At 53.6% G+C, this 19,347-nt stretch overlaps 2 protein-coding genes across 2 annotated transcripts; both read left to right on the top strand.

The window, feature by feature from the left end:
• Positions 1 to 1,257: 1,257 nt before the first annotated feature.
• Positions 1,258 to 4,699, top strand: KRT36 (keratin 36). Its single transcript, XM_035027423.1, has 7 exons — positions 1,258 to 1,716; positions 2,382 to 2,464; positions 2,628 to 2,784; positions 3,325 to 3,486; positions 3,590 to 3,715; positions 3,891 to 4,111; positions 4,504 to 4,699. Exons 1-7 carry the CDS (start codon positions 1,258 to 1,260, stop codon positions 4,697 to 4,699), a joined length of 1,404 nt encoding a protein of 467 aa, XP_034883314.1.
• A 5,332-nt stretch (positions 4,700 to 10,031) lies between these two features.
• Positions 10,032 to 13,661, top strand: LOC118025088 (keratin, type I cuticular Ha5). The gene is made up of 7 exons (XM_035027422.1): positions 10,032 to 10,502; positions 11,309 to 11,391; positions 11,587 to 11,743; positions 11,941 to 12,102; positions 12,395 to 12,520; positions 13,003 to 13,223; positions 13,514 to 13,661. Exons 1-7 carry the CDS (start codon positions 10,032 to 10,034, stop codon positions 13,659 to 13,661), a joined length of 1,368 nt encoding a protein of 455 aa, XP_034883313.1.
• The last annotated feature ends 5,686 nt before the right edge of the window (positions 13,662 to 19,347 follow it).

Below are 19,347 nucleotides of genomic sequence, written 5' to 3'. Positions count from 1 at the left end.
GAGGCGGAAGAAGGAATTTACCTGTGGTGGTGAATTCTCAGGTGCTCCTCCCAGCTTGCTTAACTACAGTGCTTCGTTTGTTCTTATTCCTTCCCTGTCCAAAGAGTCTGCATGAGCCATCTCTGGTCTTCTGCATCGACCCATTTCTCAGGGACTGGGGGGTCAGTGTAGGCTGCCTCAGGATCCTGATTCTACTCTCCTAGGCTCAGAGACCTGCAGGTCACAAAGGAAACCACCCTCCAAAGCAGCCCCTTTGGGGGCTCACATTCATGATCCTCTGCTGGCCACAACCATAAACCATCATCAAAGACTGTCCCGTGTAAGCAGTATAGTGCACAATGGCTTTCAAAAACACTTTGACTTCTATTCTGTTTGATTCTCCTCGTATCTGTGTGAGGCAGGCAGGGTAGGCTGATGACCTCCGCTGTCCTGATGAGGACACTGAGGCATGCCAGAGAGTGACATATACTCACATCACAGGGCAGATGAGCCACAGAGCCACCATTTGGACCTAGGTCTCGGGTCCCTAAATTCTGTGTGCCTGCACTTGCCCTTGGTTTTATGAGAGAAGCGGTGGGACAAGAGTGTAGGATTTGGGGTCTGAGAGCCCTGGTCTCAGTTCCAGGCTCTGTCACTCAACTGCCTGTTCACCTTGAGCAAGCTTGTTTTTAGCCATTCGGCGTCTCTGTTTCCATGTCGGTGGAATGGAGACAGATTGGCCACCTCCCAGGATTACTGTGAGGTGTAAAGGACGTAACCAGGACTCTGGCACACAGTAGCCCCATGAATCGTAGCCCTCTTTGCTCCCTTTTAACCATCCCAGGGGCCCAGGCGTCCCTGAGCACCTGTGAGCACTGGGGAAGTGGATGGGGGTGACAAGTGGATGGGGGTGACAAGTGGGCAGACCGGGATGCTCAGGGGAAGGCACAGCAGAGAGAGCAGGAACCAAATGTCATTTGTGAGGCCACTCCCGATTTATGGGATCTGGTGCAAGGACTTTGAAGAGGCAATAAAATTCATATTCTGCCAGGAAATGACAATAGACAAGAGTCCTGACTTAGCAAACAAAATTAAAAAAAATTTTTAATAAGGTAAGAAATTCTGGATAGGTACCAAAAATCACATTCTAATGAGATTAGCTTTCCCAAGAGTAACATGCCAACAGCCCATGGAGAGTGTATATAAATACTCCAGAGAGGCCTTGAGAGCCTAGAACCTGAGCTCCTTGCTAAGCTGCAACCTTCCTCTGCTAGGATCATGGCCACCCAGGTCTGCTCCCCCGTCTTCTCCTCTGGATCTGCCAAAGGCCTGTGCGGCCCAGCAGGTGGCCTCTCTTGGGTGTCCTCCGTCTGCTCTGTGGGCTCCTGCAGGGTACCCAGTCTTGCTGGTACTATGGGGTCCGCCTCCTCCGTCAGGCTGGGCCTGTCCAGCCACGGGAGCTGCTTCCCTGGCTCCTACCTGTCCGCTGGGTGCCACCCCTCTGGCTTTGTTGGGAGTGGGGGCTGGTTCTGTGAGGGCTCCTTCAATGGCAGCGAGAAGGAGACCATGCAGTTCCTGAACGACCGCCTGGCCAACTACCTGGAGAAGGTGCGCCAGCTGGAGCGCGAGAACGCGGAGCTGGAGAAACGCATCCGGGAGTGGTACGAGTCTCAGATCCCATACATCTGCCCAGACTACCAGTCCTATTTCAAAACCATCGAGGAGCTCCAGCAGAAGGTAACGGGGACCCGGCCCCTCTCCAGCATCCCCAGCCCTGGGTGGGGGGGTTGTCATCCCAAGGGACTACCCACTGATGGTAGCTCTTGGGGAATTCTCTGTCCAGGGCAAGCTCTTCTGTCTGGGGTTCTGGTTTCCTGGGGGACCCAGACCTCTGTGTGAGTCTTTTGCTTGCTTATAACTATGCCAGCCATCCTTCTCCTCCCCTCACTGTCTCAGCTGTAGGAAGAGCAATAACCTATACTCAGCCCCTACTGGATGCAGGCACTGTGCCTGATGCTTTGTATCCATTGGATTATTTATTCCTCATCTTGGAGAGATGGGTATTACTGGACCCATTCAACAGATACAGAAGTTAAATATCAGGGAGATTCAGCCACTTGCCCAAGATTGCACAGCCTCTGAGTGCTAGATGCAGAATCTGAATCCGGGTTGACCTGTTCTTTCCGCCTTGCTCTGAGACAGCCCACTGTGTCACTCTGGGGCCTACTTCTAGGGATGCCCCTCCTGGACTGATGCTCCCTCCATACCTGGGCTCAGGGCTGGGGCTGCTGAGGGTACTGGTGGTTCTTAGATACATGGCCTCTGTGAGCTGGGTGATTCCCTCCCACCCACTCCACACTGCTGGGCCTTTCCTAGCTCATGGGTTGCCCCTTGTTCCTCAGATCCTGCTGACCAAGGCTGAGAACACCAGGCTAGTCCTGCAGATCGACAACGCCAAGCTGGCTGCTGACGACTTTCGGACCAAGTGAGTTTGGCCGGGGGATGCGGGCGCCTCCTCTCCCTGCACATCTTTGGGGGCAGCTCTCCGTTAGTTTCAGAGAGGCCTGGAGAAGCCCCCGCATTTCCAGGGCTTCCCCGATTTCTGTGCTCAGCACCAGCGCTCAGCTGCTGACCGTGCCCTTGCACAGGTATGAGATGGAGCTGTCCATGCGGCAGCTGGTGGAGGCCGACATGAGTGGCCTGCGCCGGATCCTGGACGAGCTGACCCTGTGCAAGGCTGACCTGGAGGCCCAGGTGGAGTCCCTGAAGGAGGAGCTGCTGTGCCTCCAGAAGAACCACGAGCAGGTGAGGCTGGTGCCGTGCGACCTTCCAGTGTTTCACATCCAGCAGGGAGCCCCTGGTGACCCTTGGGCACAATGACGGTGACCACTGCTCCCGCAGGAACTCCAGCTGGCATTTGTTGACGATGGCGTACTGCATGCCAGGAGCTATCTGAAACACTTTGCATTTTGTTCTCACTTCATTTCATCCTCACACCCGTCCCATTTCACAGATGAGAAAAATGAGGCACAGAGAAGTTAAGTCACTTGCCTAAGGTCACACAGATCCCACACTCCTGCCCATGACACTAAATCTCCCTCTGGATGCTAGTGCCTGATAACACTTATTCTATTTGCCTGACATTTGCATCATCTCATTTTACTCTCCTGAATCTGCAGAGGAGGTAGGTATATGTCCATGAGGGGACCGAGGCTCAGAGAAGTTAAGATCCTGTCTGAGGTTACACAGCCGGCCCCTGAGGGAGGAGGATTTGAACCCAGCCACCTGAACCCTCAATCCAGCTTCCTTTCCACAACCTTATGCCATCGTGCCTCCTCTCTGCAGGAAGTCAACGTACTCCGTTGCCAACTCGGGGATCGACTGAATGTGGAGGTGGATGCCGCCCCCCCAGTGGATCTCAACAAGATTCTAGATGATATGAGATGCCAGTATGAGGCCCTGGTGGAGAATAACCGTAGAGACGTGGAGGCTTGGTTCAACACCCAGGTGGGGCTGGGGCCACTCGGGACCACAGGCTCCTGGAGCAGGGGCTCTCCTTGAAAGGAGCTTCACTCGGTCTGACCGTGCTCTGGGCCCTCTTGTGTTTCAGACCGAGGAGCTGAACCAGCAGGTGGTGTCCAGCTCGGAGCAGCTGCAGTCCTGCCAGGCGGAGATCATCGAGCTGAGACGCACGGTCAACGCCCTGGAGATCGAGCTGCAGGCCCAGCACAGCATGGTGAGTCGCCTCTGCCTGAGGGACCGGCCACAGCCCCTGGCAAGCCCTGACCCACCAGCCTCAGCACAGGGCTTATCCTGGGGCGTGATCACGAGGGATATGCAGACACCCGGAGCTACCGGGCTCTGGGTGGGACTCCTTCCCATGAACAGCTCTTCCTCTTTTCCCCTTACAGAGGAATTCCCTGGAATCCACCCTGGCAGAGACCGAGGCCCGCTACGGCTCCCAGCTGGGCCAGATGCAGTGCTTGATCAGCAACGTGGAGGCCCAGCTGGCTGAGATCAGGTGTGACCTGGAGCGGCAGAACCAGGAGTACCAGGTGCTGCTGGACGTCAAGGCCCGGCTGGAGTCAGAGATCGCCACCTACCGCCGCCTGCTGGAGAGTGAGGACTGCAAGTGAGTGGCTGTGCGCCCCGGAGAGCGAGGTGTGGGGACAGGGCTTCCTGGACCAGCCCTTGGGGCCTCGGAGAGGGTGTCAGTCCCTGCAGAGGCTTTTGCGCAGATGACAGGGATTGATCCAAAGCCTTTCTCTAGAGATCCTTTCTTGTCCCAGCTTGGTCATCACAGGGTCACAAGCCACCCCCCCCCCCATAGTGTTTCCCCAACCATCGTGCTTGGCTGGGGGTTCCTCGTCCTCCTCCCTGCAGCCCTTGGGGGTTTCAGAGGCACTGAAGCCATTCGTTGTTGTCACCCACCTGTAATCACTCTATCCCCTAAATCTGTTGAACAGGAATCTCAGTCCCATGCCCCGATGCCAGATGCACTCTGATCTGATTTCATTTCCTCAGGCTGCCTGTGCACCCTTGTGCCACGGAATGCAAGCCTTTGGTTAGGGGACCTTACGTCTCAACTGGGCCCTGTGCTCCAGCTGGGCCCAGCGGCCCGGCTCCCCAGGTCAGCACCCAGATCCGCACCATCACCGAGGAAATCAGAGACGGGAAAGTCATTTCCTCCAGGGAGCACCTGCAGCCCTGCCCGCTGTAGCCAGCACACTGCAAGGACATGCCTATGGCTCTCGGCTCTAAACGACCCTCCATTCCCTAGAGGGGCTCCCCGCTCAGCAGATTTTTTTCTACCAAAATACTTCTTATATTGTGTTTCTGGACTTAACTGCTTTTATGCTATGCAAAACTAGGTTCCCCTGGACATAGACCCAATAAAGTGTGTTCTCTTGGCATTGCAAACTTGACTGTCTATTCTCGTGAGGTTAGTTAGTGGGGATGTTTGATCAAGCGTCACAGTAAAGCTACGGGTTTGGGTTTCAGGTCTGTCTTCTTTGGGTCTGAGTGGTAGGAAGTGACAGGATGATAACATATTTAAAAATAGGGATACCTTGGGCCCTGGCCCTCAGGAAGAGATGGACATTGTCATTACCCACAGGCTCAGCCCTGCCCATGGGTACCCACCTGGGGCGGCCCCGCAAGGGGCAAAGGCTCCCAAGCCAGGCCTCCTTCGTTGCCCTGCCTGGATCTGGGGGTTCCCTCTCCTTCCCTTCAGCTTCTCCTCCTTTGTCCCGCTTCCACCACCCTGCTGCCTCACCCCCAGGCCTGACACTGGTGACAGTTCAGGAGAGGGGTTTCCAGGACCAACCAGGGAGAGGCAAACCGCAGGCTGCCAGCCTGGGCTGACCACCTCTGGGAGGGGAGCTGGGCAATGAAGGCAGGAGGGCCAGGTGACTCCCTGTCCCCAGTGCCGGGTACAGGGCTGAAGTGAAGGGCGGCAGGGACAATGACGTGTGGGGGGGTCAGACATGGAGCAGGGGGAGGGAAGCTCACTGTAGGGCAGAGGTCAGAGTGCCCCAAATTCTACTGGCCGAGCTGTGACCTTCCAGGCGTCCAGCCTAACTGTGCCGGGCCCCGGACACCCCTCTGAGCAGAGAACCATGGCCTGTGAGAAGTCTGAGGGCCCCACGCCTTCTTTGTCCCCCTGATTTATTCTTTAGTGGAGACCACAGACCCAGAGAGGACAGCAGCTTGCTCCAGGCCATACAGCAGTGAGTGGCAGAGAAGAGGCCATTGTCCGGCCATTCTGATTCTGACGCTGGTGCTCTTCCCAGCACATCATGTCTCACCCCACCCCGCCAACCCGAATCATTACTACCTGCTGGACAAAGTCAGAGGGGCAGCCCTACCCGGCCCTGCTTCTCTCTGTGCTCCACACTCCTGCTCTGGGGCTTGAGGTCTGCCTCTCCCCATTCTGGCCTGAGGCTCCGGAGGGGAGGGGTGGGCGGCCGGGGCTGCACAGAGCGCGTCCCACCCGTTTGCTGGTGCATGGAGACCAGCCAGGGATGGGGCCGTGACTGAGCCTTCCGACTACCACTCAAGCTGCCCTCCTCCTGCTGTTGTAGGCAGACAGACCGCGCAGGGTTGTGTCCCGACAAATAGTCACAGTCAACTCCTCCCACTGCCCAGCGCGTTCCCTTTGTGGGCGCACTCGACAGTGTATGGGGTGCCTCATCTCTGCCCCGTGGGATTGTGGGTGCTTTCTTTATGCAGCTTTGTCTAGGTTTTTATGAAATTTTTAGAGTATCTGCGCTGGTTAAGGAAGCCCTCCTATTCTCAACCTCGCACCCACCCTTGACTGGGTTCCAGCTTAAATCGCTCACTGCTGTGCAGACCAGACCTTAGCGCTGCTGGGGGCCTGCACTTGGCACCGTGAGTGGCAGGCTTAGGACGCCCTCTCAAGCCTTTTGATGCCCATGTCATTGCTCTTTTCTTGAAGGCAAGAGAGAGATGATATAAAACATTACATTTTATCAAATTTCTCCAGAGTGAACATAATCCTTTCTTTCAAGGTGGTTCTGATCTTGTTTATATACTTTGCCAAGATGCCATCTGGCTCATTGACACACACTCAGATCAATTAGTCAGTCAACAGATATGTACCGAGCACCCCATGCATGAAAAACCCTGTGCTAACGCAGGGGCACGTCTAGGGAGAAGTGGGGGTGCCCGGGAAGCAGCTGGACCCAATGTGGGATCACAGGACTTGTCCTCAAGAAACTGATGGCCCAGCTGGCCCAGGCATGGCAGGTGTGGGTATGGCGCAGGCTCTCAGGTTCTCAGGACAGGGAAAGGTCACTGAGAGCTAGGGATTTCGGGGAGATTTGGAATTAATGGGGGCCTTGAAGGATGGGCAGAGCAGGAAGGAGGAAGGCAAAGGGTATTTTAGAGCATGGCCATGGCATGTTCTGGGGACAGTGCAGACCCCATCTCAGCAGAGTGCACAGGTCCTGGAGGGAAAGTAATTCGGATACTTACTAAGCAAGATTGGTTCCTGCCGATAAGGGGTTCCAGGTAATTATTTCATCCTAATAAAAAGAGTGCTAAGGAAGAATGGAAATAGCCCAGAATGATTTAGAGGCTACTTCATAGCTTTAAAAATATTACTTATATGTTTTTTTAAAAGATTTTTTTATGAGAGAGAGAGCACGAGCAGGGGGATGAGCAGAGGGAGAGGGAGCAGAGAGAGAATCTCCAGCAGACTCCCCGCTGAGCACGGATTCAGATATGGGGTTCGATCTCAGGACCCTGAGATCATGACCTGAGCTGAAACCGTGAGTTGGATGCTCAACTGACTGAGCCACCCAAGTGCCCCTAAAAATATTACTTATATGTTTTATAAAATTACCTAAAAAAACTTACCAAGAATTTTTACCCATGCCCTCAGCATAGAATCGGCTTATGGGCCTGTCTCCCTCTGGCAGAATTGCTTTTGGCCCAGAGAACAGTTTGTTAGTGTTAGTGTGGGTGGGCACCGCTCCCCTACACAGAGCTGCCTAATCTCTTTCCATCTCTGAGCCTCAGTTTCCGCATCTATAGCAGTAGGGATAGTAAGACTGACTTTGGAAGTGTCTTTCTCTTCCAGCTCCCTACCCACTTTTTTTCTCCTTCCTTCCTTATTCCCTTGTTTTTTTAATATGTTTCCCTTCTCTGAAAATCCTTTCTTTGCTTTCTTACTTAGCACAATTCACCACAGGTGAGGCATTCATTCATTTGCCCTTTCCTTCTGAGACATCTGGAAGCCAGAACTGTGCTTGAATGATAGAGATTTCCAGAGAAATAGGAGGTCTGTCCTTGCCCCCAAGAATGTACAAGTCTCCCTGGGAAGATAGGGCTCAAACACCAGACAATTTGAGGACATCAGTGAAGGGAGGGCCAACAGATCAACCACCAGTCATTGCCATGGGCGTTCAGAGCCAGGAGGGCAAAGCAGGCCTGGAGCAGGGGTAGGCTCCAGAAACATTCCAAGCCTCAGTTTACTCATCTACTAAATGGGGCTATTGGCAATGCTAGTCTCATGAGATTGTTGTGAGCAGTGAATGAGAGAATGCCTAGAGAGAGCTCAGCTCGGGGCCTGGCAGTCCTAAGTACTTAGTGACTGATGGCTAGTACCATTAGCCTTGTCCTTAATTGGGCTGTGTAGGGGAGAAAATACCGTTCTGGTCAGCACAGGTGTGGAGCCCTGCCTAGGAACCCATGTGACCCCCCAGGGCTGTATAAACAGCATGAGGCTTCCCAGGCCCTGGCTGCTGTGGCTTTTCTGGGTCCTATGGATCCAGGGTAGCCCTCACTGAGCCCAGAGCACAGGAGGCTGCGGCTTAGCAGGGCTTGGGTGGAGCCCTGTACTCGTATGGATGGGAAACATGAACACCAAAGGAGGCTCATCCAGGCTCTCAGCTCAGCTGCGTCCTTTGCACTGGGGCATGGGTTTCCAGAGAGAAGGTGAGGCAGCCAGTGGGCCCTGGGATTGTGTTGGGTGGGTGCTGGTCACACCAGGCTCCCGGGTATGGGAAGGGCATGGTGACTCATGAGAGCTCTAGATCTGAGGGCCCCCAAACACAGGCACCTGGCCTGGGGGATGGTGGCCTAGGTGCTCAGAGCCCATCTACGCTCCCCAGTGACAGCTGCTTAGCCTTGTCAGCTTGAGTATGGCTACATTCCGCCCATGTGGGGACTGGTAATCCTAGTTGTTGCCGTTCCTGAGCACTCACCATGAGCAGGTGCTGTTCTAGACGTTTCCTCAGCTCTGAGGTGGGGGTGACAAGCCTGGGCTCACAGGGCAACATGAAGGTGAAGAGACCATGCATGGCAGAGCAGTGAGGCCCACACCGGGAAGGTTGCTGGCACTCAGCTCACAGCTGTTCTCCTGACGGGAAGGTAAAACCCGTCTCTAGAAGAGTAAGCAGGACCCCAAACGGCAGGGCTGACTGGAAAGCAAGTCGCACGGGGCTCCAGCTGATGAGGCCCCATCTGCAGCACCACCTGCCCTCTGGCTCAGCTCTCGGCCCTTCTCCCAGGCCTCCTCCCTTGGCACATTGGGTTTCCAGGAAAAATAACCCACCCTTGTCAAGCTTTCTGGACATCAGCCCGGACAACTCTGGTAGCAGAGATGAAACGGAAGTTCAGACTGTGTCTTCTGAGGAGGCCTGTGATCATGCCCCCATACTCGGCCTCAGCCCCCAGGCAGCCGGCAGGAAGGGCTGCCCCACTTCTCAGCCAGGGCCTGGGGAGACATACCTTCCTACACATGGTACGTGTCACCACGGGCAGGTGCTCAGGTAGCTGACCTCTAGTCGTTTTGGCTGATGTTGGGGCTATACAACCAGCTAGATTTCCTGGTGAGGGAGGGAGTTGGGGGAGGTCTGTCCACCAGGGCTCTGCTCTGTCTGGGGCAACCAACTTTCCCATTTTGTGTGGGACTGAGAGGTTCCCAGGGTTAGGGGGCTTTTGCCACTAACACCAGAGCAGTACTGCAGAAACTGGGATCGTTGGCCACCATGGCCCTATTTCCAGGGCCATTCTAGAGCCTTCTGTGTCTCCTTGGGCATGAGGTCTCTGCTTCTTGCAACAACCGGGCTTGCTCTTCCATCGCCCAGGGGCCAACCTGGAGGCCTCCTCTACTCCCCTGAGCCCATAAAAGGAGATGATGCTAGAGAACGTCAAGACTGGGGCTGTGGGTTCCCACACCTCCTAAGGCGGAGGCTGAGATCTGGGCTTGGATGACAAGCCCCTTTGAAGAACTGATGGATACTTGGTCTTCTCGGCAACACGGGGCGGAGGAGACGTCTCGATGTAGCCATCAGTTCAACGGGGCTCCTGTTTTACGAGGCCAGGAAATGTTCATGGGAAGCTAAATAACAGGGTAATGAGGGGTTCCTATAGAAAGCGGTATTAACTTTAATGAGGAGAAAACCCTTTGTAAAGGGCAACGCCCACTGGGGCAGAGATATAAACCCGGGGTGAAGAGCTGCTTCTCTGCATTGGGGGGCGCCTAGCCTCGAAGACCCATCACTTGTGTCTGGGCTGCCGAGGCCATGGCTTCCAAGGGCCTCAAGGCCAGCTTCTCTTCGGGGTCTCTCAAGGGCCTGGGAGGGGCCGGTGGGGGCTCTGCTCGAGGGTCCATGATGTACTCCAGCAGCTCTTGCAAGCTCCCGAGCCTCTCCCGCGGGGCCCGGAGTTTCTCTGCGTCCTCCGTCGGGCTGGGCAGGAGCAGCTGCAGGGCGGCCAGCTGCCTTCCTGCTCTCTGCCTCCCGTCCGGAGGCTTTGCCACCAGCTACAGCCTGGGCGGGGGCTGGTTTGGGGAGGGCATCCTCACCGGCAGCGAGAAGGAGACCATGCAGTCCCTGAACGACCGCCTGGCCAGCTACCTGGAGAAGGTGCGCCAGCTGGAGCGCGAGAACGCCAGCCTGGAGTGCCGCATCCAGGAGTGGTGTGAGCAGCAGGTGCCCTACCTGTGCCCCGACTACCAGTCCTACTTCCGGACCATCGAGGAGCTCCAGAAGAAGGTAGGAGGTTCGGAGAGGCTCTGGCTGCCCAGGAGTCTGATGCCATGAGCCCTGGACTGGAAGCTGGAATACCTGTGCCAGAAGGCCTGCTCCCATGGGGCACGTCAGAGGTCATGGAGCGTGTTCACATCTCTGGCCTCGTCTGCTCCTCCCAACGAGGGAGATATCGTTAGCCCATTTCACAGATGAGAACACCGAAGCTCAGGCTGGTTAAGTGACTTATTCTAGCTGGTCCAGCTGGCAGCTGCGGGAGCCAGAGCCGGGCTCTATGAACTCACTGGCTGCTAGCATCGTCTATCTCTATGAGTTTTAATTTCTTCATTTCTTTTTTTAAGGTGAGGGGATTGAGCTTGACTTGTTTGGTGCAGATCAGGTTTTCTGTAAAGAACTCAGGGAAGGAGAAGCCCATAGCCCACATCCCCTGAGGGTCCCTGCTGGTTCCTGGGAGGGACCATTTGCGACCAAGGAATCACAGAGTACTCTTGTTCATGACCTGCCCTGAGCCCCCAGTGGCCTGGGAGACGGGAAGACAAGAGTTAGCCACCATGCCAGTTTTTGCTACAGCATTTCCACACTCCCCCATTCTATGCCAGGTTACGGGTCCCAGAGGCACTGCACTGGGAGGGGCTATAGAGGCTTCCTGGTCTGATCCCTACTTTGTGCCCGTAAGCCTCATGGAGCCTCAGATGCCAGGAATCCAGGGATGGTTGACTCCCTCTCTCAGGAGGTGGCCCTTGCCAGCTTTGGGGAGCTCCAGCCAGCAGATTGTCCTTCCTTTCACTGATGTCACTTCTTTATTTCCCCAGACCCTGTGCACCAAGGCAGAGAATGCCAGCCTGGTGGTGCAGATCGACAACGCCAAGCTGGCCGCAGATGACTTCAGAACTAAGTGAGTGTCCTGCTCGCTCCTTGGTTAGGGGCTGGTAGAACTGGACATTGGTGATGCCAGGACGCAGGGTTTTGGCTGCACTAAGTCCCTGAGGTATTAAGGTGGGACACACAGAACCAGGGCAGCCTGGGGTGGGATCTGACTTGGATGTAAAAAGGAAACGGAGCTTCAAGCATCCTGTTATGTACCTGCCAGATACGAGATGGAGCTGTCCATGCGGCAGCTGGTGGAGTCGGACATGAACGGCCTGCGCAGGATCCTGGATGATCTGACCCTGTGCAAGTCCGACCTGGAGGCCCAGGTGGAGTCCCTGAAGGAGGAGCTGCTATGCCTCAAGAAGAACCATGAGGAGGTGAGCATGGGAAGGAGGTGAACATGGGGAAGGAGGTGAACATGGGGAAGGAGGTGAGCATGGCGAAGAAGGTGAGCATGGGGGAACAGGTGCACATGCGGGAGCAGGTGGACATGGGGAGCAGGTAGGCATAGGGGAGGAGGGTGAGTGAGGCAGCCAGCTGGGACAGTTAGCGCTGACCCTGATCTGTGCCACAGGAAGTGAACTCGCTGCGCTCCCAGCTTGGTGACCGGCTCAATGTTGAGGTGGACGCTGCCCCACCTGTTGACCTGAACCGTGTTCTGGATGAGATGAGGTGTCAATATGAGACCCTGGTGGAGAATAACCGCCGGGATGCTGAAGAATGGTTCAACACTCAGGTAGGTAGCTGGAGAGAGTCAGTGTAATAGAGACACAGGGTGGGTCAGACAGAATTGACCTTGGGGCTCTGAATCAGGAAACTGAGTTTGAGCCTCAGCTCTGTTTTGACCTTGCTGCGCACCTTGGGCAGGTTGCTGTCCTCTAAGCAATAATGTCCTCAAAGATGAAATGAATGGGTTGGACTGGGTGTTCTGGAAGGTCCTTCTTGGCTCATGATTCTGTGCGGCCTCTGTAGACCTCTGAAGCTGAATCCCGGTGTTCCTGACCAGGTCCTGTGTGTGTATGTTTCAGACCGAGGAGCTGAACCAGCAGGTGGTATCCAGCTCAGAGCAACTGCAGTCCTGCCAGGCGGAGATCATCGAGCTGAGACGCACGGTCAATGCCCTGGAGATCGAGCTGCAGGCCCAGCAGAGCATGGTGAGCCCGAGGCTTGAGGAGGGCTCCTGGGGGACCAAACCCAGCAGCACATGAGCCCCCTGGGCCTCCATGCTCTGACCACACAGGCAGGCTTCAGGGGTTCAAGTTCTTGAGCATCAGGGACTTTTTGTGTAGGGTGGAATGAGGTCCCAGCCCCCATTCACAAGTGTCCCAGGGGTAAAAGACAGGAGACCTGTGGCAACCGACATGTCCCAGGGCAGCAGCTCTGTGTACTTGTGTAAGTACATTCATTCTGAGTAATTATCACGTCCTCAGGGATATCCTTAGTAGGGGAGATACTCTCTAGATCAGGGAGGCTATAGGGGCTAATTGGCTATCTCAAATGAGATGTCCGATTGTGGTTCATCTGGGTTCAAAGTGATTCTCTGAGCTTCTGTTCTTGGATTCTGAGGACTTGCTGCAACCCAGATGGATTAAGTGCATCTTCTCCGACTTCTCACCTTCATCTTTTGCTGTCACAGCGAGATGCTTTGGAATCTACCCTGGCGGAGACTGAGGCCCGCTATGGCTCCCAGCTGGGCCAGATGCAGTGCCTGATCAGCAACGTGGAGTCCCAGCTGGCTGAGATCAGGAGTGACCTGGAGCGGCAGAACCAGGAGTACCAGGTGCTGCTGGACGTGCGGGCCCGGCTGGAGTGCGAGATCAACACGTACCGAGGCCTGCTGGAGAGCGAGGAGGGCAAGTGAGTGGCATTGCACGCTCGCTCGTCCTCCTGATGCAGTCTACAAAGTTCTGGGGAGACCCCATGGTGCCTGGGAAGAGCCCAGCATTTGGAGTCAGGAGCCCTGGGGTTTAAGTTCTGGTCTTATTACAAATTCATCATGCAACCCCAGCAAGTCCTTTTTCTCTCTGGACCTCTGTTTTCCCATTGGTAAAACAAGGGGGCAGGACTGGGTGATTTTTAAGGTGCTCTGAGTTATTGAAAACAGTAACTGGAAAATCACAGTAATCTGAACTTTCTCTTTCTCTTAGGCTTCCCTGTAACCCATGTGCTCCTGACCACTCGTCTGCCAAGTCGTGCCTCCCCTGCCTTCCTGCAGTCTCCTGCGGTCCTGGTGTGGTCCACACCACCTGCAGCCCCCGCCCTATGTGCGTGCCCTGCCCGGGGGGCCGGTTCTGAGAGTGACTGGCCCAGAAAGTCCAGGCCAGTATCCAGGGCCTGGACTTGGCCTCTATTCAACCCTAACCCTAGAGCCTGATCCCCTCTCTCTGTGCAGAGCGTGCTGGGGCCTGGCTCTGAGAGGGCTCACTGCAGATGCATCCCTCCAAGTCTCTCCAAGCCTGTCACGAAGGCTGGCCATCCCTGAAAGCCTTAACTCCTCATCATTTCAGTGGGTGCCAGCCAGACTCTCTGTTTTCAGGCTGCCTCTGGGGTCAGGTTTTCCTTCCAGGTGCTGTTTTAGTGGGTTCTGGAATGCAGTAGAAGGCTTCTGTGGGCAGAATAATAAAGTGCATTTGGCTTTGGCTCTCTATGCCTAATGGCACTGTTCTGGTGTCCCTGTTGTATGTCTCTGTTGGGTGAAGAGAGGGGTGACTCCTGGGCAGATGGATAGGGATGTTTGACTGCGTATGACAAGGGGATGACAGGGTCCCTGTGGCCCTGTTTGGGGTGACTAAGGGCCTCCAATGGGGCTTTTTGCTCAGCAGCTCAGCTTTCCTGATGAAGACGCTTCTCCAAGATTCCCATGTGGTGACCCGTATTACCAGACCTCTTCTACTTTGCTCCTTAGTCTATATGGCCACCCTGGGATCCCAGAGGAGGGTGGATAAAGCCAGGGCCAGTACAAGGTGAAGCATTTTAGGCTCCTTTTCAATTCATGCCTCTGGTTCTCATAAGAGAAGCAATGCGGACATCCCACACCGGGGTATTTTCATTTCATTCCTTCCACTGCGATACTTTCACACAGCCCTCCAACTCGGCAGATCTCCCCAAAACCTACACCCCTGCAGGTGCAAGAGTGAGCCCACCATTGTGACCTCCACCTACAATTCAGATATTCTTGTCTGTAAGAGACTCATCATGTTCTCTGTGCCTTTGGCATCTGATGCTGCACACAGAGCCTTTGGGTACCAGAGCATTTCCGCATGGAAGTGGGAGCTCCCAGCCTCTTGGCCCAAAGATTCTGGTTTATGTCCAGACTGTCCTCCCCCAGTAGACCAGGAAAATGCCAAGCTCCATGGATTCCAATGGGAAATGGTGATGAAGATAAAACTTTCTCAGGTAGAAAGGAAGGCAGGTTGTCTCCAGATAGCCCTGTGCTCCTTATAAGATGCCAAGAGCACCACTATGGAATTTTAGTGATGTTAGGGGAGTTGTAACAGCACACAAGGTGGAGAACAGATTGGGGAAGGACAGGTGACCAAGTGGGCCTGAGACCCCCACCCCTTAAGGGGGCCTGGTATCATTCACCCTGATTCAACTTTAGAGTTGTCCCTTTAATAACCCCCCATAAAGGAGAGCCTGGGGCTTTGGTTTCTCCCAGCCCCCTTGCTCCTGGCATCCTGCACTGCCTTGGCTTTGGTCTTCTTGGAACACCTTGGCTGGTTTTGTTGAGGCTCAGTCACTGGAAGAAGATGATGGTCTCATGATCATTCACTTCATTCAACAAACCTTTGCCGAGCACCTTCCTGGGCCAGACAGTGTGTCAGGTGCCAGGAGCAGGATTGACCCTTGTCAGAGGGAGGCCTTGGGGTGGGAAAAGAAGGGCACCCACTCCCTGCCTCAGTGGTAGGAGGAGGCCTGCTGAAGGGGCCGTGGCGTTAGCGTGATGAAGACAGGCTCCGAATGTAGAGTCAGACTGACCTGGGTTCAAATCCTGTCCCCAGCACTTACCGCCTGTGGGAGCTTTAGCAGGGGGTGCCCCATTGCTGAGTCTCACTTTCCTCATCAGTAAAACAGAAGCCATGACACTAAACGTACTCTGAGGTCCGTACTGCTTTCCCGAGCATTTGCTGGGCCTTTGAAAATGGCTCAATATTGTTGACCGTCTATCCTAGCTGGAGGCCTGGATTGCCCTGAGGCTGGGCATCTGCCTCTTCCCTGTCCAGACTTTCATTTCTGAGCTTTCCTTCCAGACAGCAATGCCTAGCAGCCAAAGTAGAGATGCCGTTCTGTGGCTTATCTTTTCTGATTCGGAGAAAAGTCAGGCTTGGGGGACCTGCAGTCAGCAAGCCGTGCAAGGGTTGAGCACACAGCTCTAGTTAACTCCATGTCCCATCAGCCACACTTCCTCCTTATGACATCCTTTGTGGTCCAAACCCCTTCCAAACCCATCCTACTTCCCTCCAAGATGCAGCGAACCAGATCCTGCAGAGCCTTGCCTCTTACTATTATTTACGTCATCTGCTTGTGCTCTTTGAATGTAATGCTGTTCCCATTAAGTCAGAGATTCTCAACCTTGGCCGCACTTTGGAATGACGAGCATATAGATCACTGGTCTGACGCCCAGCAACCCTGACTTAGTTGGTCTCGGATATGGCCTGGGGTTGGGGGTTTAAAAAGCTCCCCAAGTGATTCCAGTGCACAGCCAGGGTTGGGGGTTCCTTTGTTGGTGGGGAGGACCTTCCGGCTTGGCAGCTGGGGCCTCAGGCAGCTCTGCCGTCGCCATCATGCTGGCGGATCCCTGACGGGTGCTTTTGACTATCTCTCAGCTCTGGCTTTTTTCTCTCCTTTAATCTCAAACATCCGCACTGAACTTGAAATTTCAGTTATCATATTTTTAATTCCAGGGAGTTATTTTTTTGTTCTCTGTTCCTCTTTTATAATATCTATCATGACTGCCGGTTCTTAACTCTGAGGTCATTATAAAATACACACACGTATATATATTAGTGTATTAATAGATTGTTTTAGAGTCCGCGTTGTTTCCGTTTCCCCCAGTTTCCTCTTAACTGTTTTGTTTATTTGCTTGTTTTGTTGTGTCTCTGTCTGTGATGCTGGAAACTTCTCTCAAATGTCTGGGGATCCTTCTGCTTATGTTTGATGACACAACACTATGGACGGGTTGGCAAACTGGCTTTTGGATGGTAGAACTACCTAAATTCAGCTTTGATAAATCTTTTGTCTGGGGTCGGTCTGGTTTTTCAAAGAATGGAAGGAAGGAGACAGTCTGGGGCCAGGCCCCTGCTTGCAACCTACCTATCCTTGTTTATTTTTATTTTTTAAAAGGATTTTATTTATTTGAGAGAGAGAGAGCGCGGGAGAGAGAGCACAAGCAGGGGGAGCGGCAGGCAGAGGGAGAAGCAGGCTCCCTGCTGGGCAGGGAGCCCAACGCAGGACTTGATCCCAGGACCCTGAGATCATGACCTGAGCTGGAAGCAGACGCTTAACCGACTGAGCCACCCAGGCACCCCCTACCTACCCTTGTTTATTTTATTTTTATTATTATTATTTTTTAAAGATTTTATTTATTTATTTGAGAGAGAGAGACTGAGAGAGAGAGAGCATGAAAGGGGGGAGGGTCGGAGGGAGAAGCAGACTCCCTGCCAAGCAGGGAGCCCGATGCGGGACTCGATCCAGGGACTCCAGGATCATGACCTGAGCCGAAGGCAGTCGCTTAACCAACTGAGCCACCCAGGCGCCCCCTACCCTTGTTTAAATGGGCCCTCCACCCTGGACACAGTCAGCCCCCAGTTCTCACTGGTGTTTCTTCCGCGTTTGCTTCCACTTCCTTGCCCTTCTCTGAGTGACTTTCCCTTCTCTCCCTTTTTCAAATACACTTCTTTGCCCAGTAGCTGGCTTTGGCCTCAGAGGTGTTGGGGTACAGTGGATAGGCTTTGGACTCAGACAGAACTGAGTTTGAGAACAGGCTGCACATGCTCCTGCGCTGGGTCCACCTGTCCCTGTCCCCATCCTTCACCCGGCCGGGGCTTTGAACAATGCCGTTTTCCTTTTTCACACACACTCTCACGTGAGACCCAGTCCTTCCTCTGTCATGTAAACTGATGCTTATGCCAAGAGTTTGAATTTAGTGGATTTTGCTGAAGGTCTCGCGAACACCACAGAGTGGGACTGCACTCCACAGCATGGCCCCTCAGCTCCTTCCTGGTATCTGTCCTCCTCGCTCCTGCAACCCTCTCCCCTTCACCCCTTGCTTCCATGATTGTCCTGGGAACTTCCAATTCTTCTCCCTTTTCTCCCTCTGATGTCTTGTCAGCCAACATCCAGGCACTTGGGGTCCCATCTTCTACCCCAAGAACTTAGTGTATTTTTTCAAGTAAAGACAGCTCTGGGACGCCTGGGTGGCTCAGGTGGTTAAGTGTCTGCCTTCGGCTCAGGTCATGATCCCAGGGTCCTGGGATCGAGTCCCTGATCAGGCTCCTTGCTCAGCGGGAAGCCTGCTTCTCCCTCTCCCACTCCCTCTGCTTGTGCGTGTTCTCGCTCTCTCTCTCTCTCTCTGGCAAATAAATAAAATCTTTTAAAAAAAAGACCGCTCAAATAAGTCAAACAGAGAAAGACATGTATCATATGACCTCACTGATATGAGGAATTCTTAATCGCAGGAAACAAGCTGAGGGTTGCTGGAGTGGGGGGTGGGGTGGGAGGGATGGGGTGACTGGGTGATAGACACTGGGGAGGGTATGTGCTCTGGTAAGCGCTGTGAATTGTGCAAGACTGTTGAATCTCAGATCTGTACCTCTGAAACAAATAATGCAATATATGTTAAGAAAAAAAGAAGAAGAAGAAGAAGGTAGCAGGAGGGGAAGAATGAAGGGGGGGAAATCGGAGGGGTAGACGAACCATGAGAGACGATGGACTCTGAAAAATAAACTGAGGGTTCTAGAGGGGAGGGGGGTGGGAGGATGGGTTAGCCTGGGTGGGTATTGAGGAGGGCACATTCTGTATGGAGCACTGGGTGTTATGCACAAACAATGAATCATGGAACACTACATCTAAAACTAATGATGTAATGTATGGGGATTAACATAAGAATAAAAAAAAAAAAGACCGCTCTTTATGCAAGAGGAATTCTGGTGGCAGGTATTAAGATCTAGATGCTCCTCCTATACCTTAGTGGTTCTCAAGCCCGCCTGGAGAACTCATTTAACACAGATGGCTGGGCCCCACCCTCAGAGTTTCTGACTCAGTTGGTCTGGGGTGGGCGTGAGGAATTTGCATTTCTAGCACGTTCCTGAGTGATGCTGCTTTCTGGAGGCCACACTTTGAGAACCACTGCTATACCTTCTTTTTTTTTTTTTTTTTTTTTTTAAAGATTTTATTTATTTGAGAGAGAGAATGAGAGACAGAGAGAGAGAGAGAGAGCACATGAGAGGGGGGAGGGTCAGAGGGAGAAGCAGACTCCCTGCCGAGCAGGGAGCACGATGCGGGACTCGATCCTGGGACTCCAGGATCATGACCTGAGCCGAAGGCAGTCGCTTAACCAACTGAGCCACCCAGGCGCCCCTACTGCTATACCTTCTTACAGTAATAATTATTTTACGTTTTTTTGGGTGAGGATTAAGTGGGCAAATTAATGCCAAGCACCCAAAACGGTGCCTGGTACTTGTATAGATTCAATAAATGCTGGTTATGATTTTGTAGGCTGGTCCAGTGAGTCTCATTCCAACTAGTTGGTATCATCATCATAACCTCCTTCCATCTGATGCCACTGTCTTCTCTAAATAGTTAATCCAGACAAAAGAATTGGAATTTATGGTTGGTGCAACAAATTTCAGGGAACCGGGCTACATGGCATTTCCCCTTCCCTGGCCCTCTGCCAACCCTTCTAGAAATAGATGAAAAAATAATACAAGTACTTACACCCCAATATCATATTGAGAAGATTAATGAATAAAAAGTGGCTCTC

The sequence above is a fragment of the Mirounga leonina genome, unplaced genomic scaffold (genome assembly GCF_011800145.1).
Source record: "Mirounga leonina isolate KUSES-001 unplaced genomic scaffold, KU_Mleo_1.0 Mir_200, whole genome shotgun sequence".
Lineage (NCBI taxonomy): Eukaryota > Metazoa > Chordata > Mammalia > Carnivora > Phocidae > Mirounga > Mirounga leonina.
Note: the sequence above shows the minus strand (reverse complement) of the source record. Positions and strands in the feature narration are given on the sequence as shown.

Excerpts from the sequence above, each read along its gene's own strand:
- KRT36 (XM_035027423.1), top strand. The coding sequence starts at position 1,258 with ATGGCCACCCAGGTCTGCTCCCCCGTCTTCTCCTCTGGATCTGCCAAA. Across the intron at positions 1,717-2,381 it reads TCGAGGAGCTCCAGCAGAAG|ATCCTGCTGACCAAGGCTGA; the intron begins GTAACGGGGACC and ends CTTGTTCCTCAG. Across the intron at positions 3,487-3,589 it reads AGGCTTGGTTCAACACCCAG|ACCGAGGAGCTGAACCAGCA; the intron begins GTGGGGCTGGGG and ends CTTGTGTTTCAG.
- LOC118025088 (XM_035027422.1), top strand. The coding sequence starts at position 10,032 with ATGGCTTCCAAGGGCCTCAAGGCCAGCTTCTCTTCGGGGTCTCTCAAG. Across the intron at positions 11,392-11,586 it reads GCAGATGACTTCAGAACTAA|ATACGAGATGGAGCTGTCCA; the intron begins GTGAGTGTCCTG and ends TGTACCTGCCAG. Across the intron at positions 11,744-11,940 it reads TCAAGAAGAACCATGAGGAG|GAAGTGAACTCGCTGCGCTC; the intron begins GTGAGCATGGGA and ends TCTGTGCCACAG.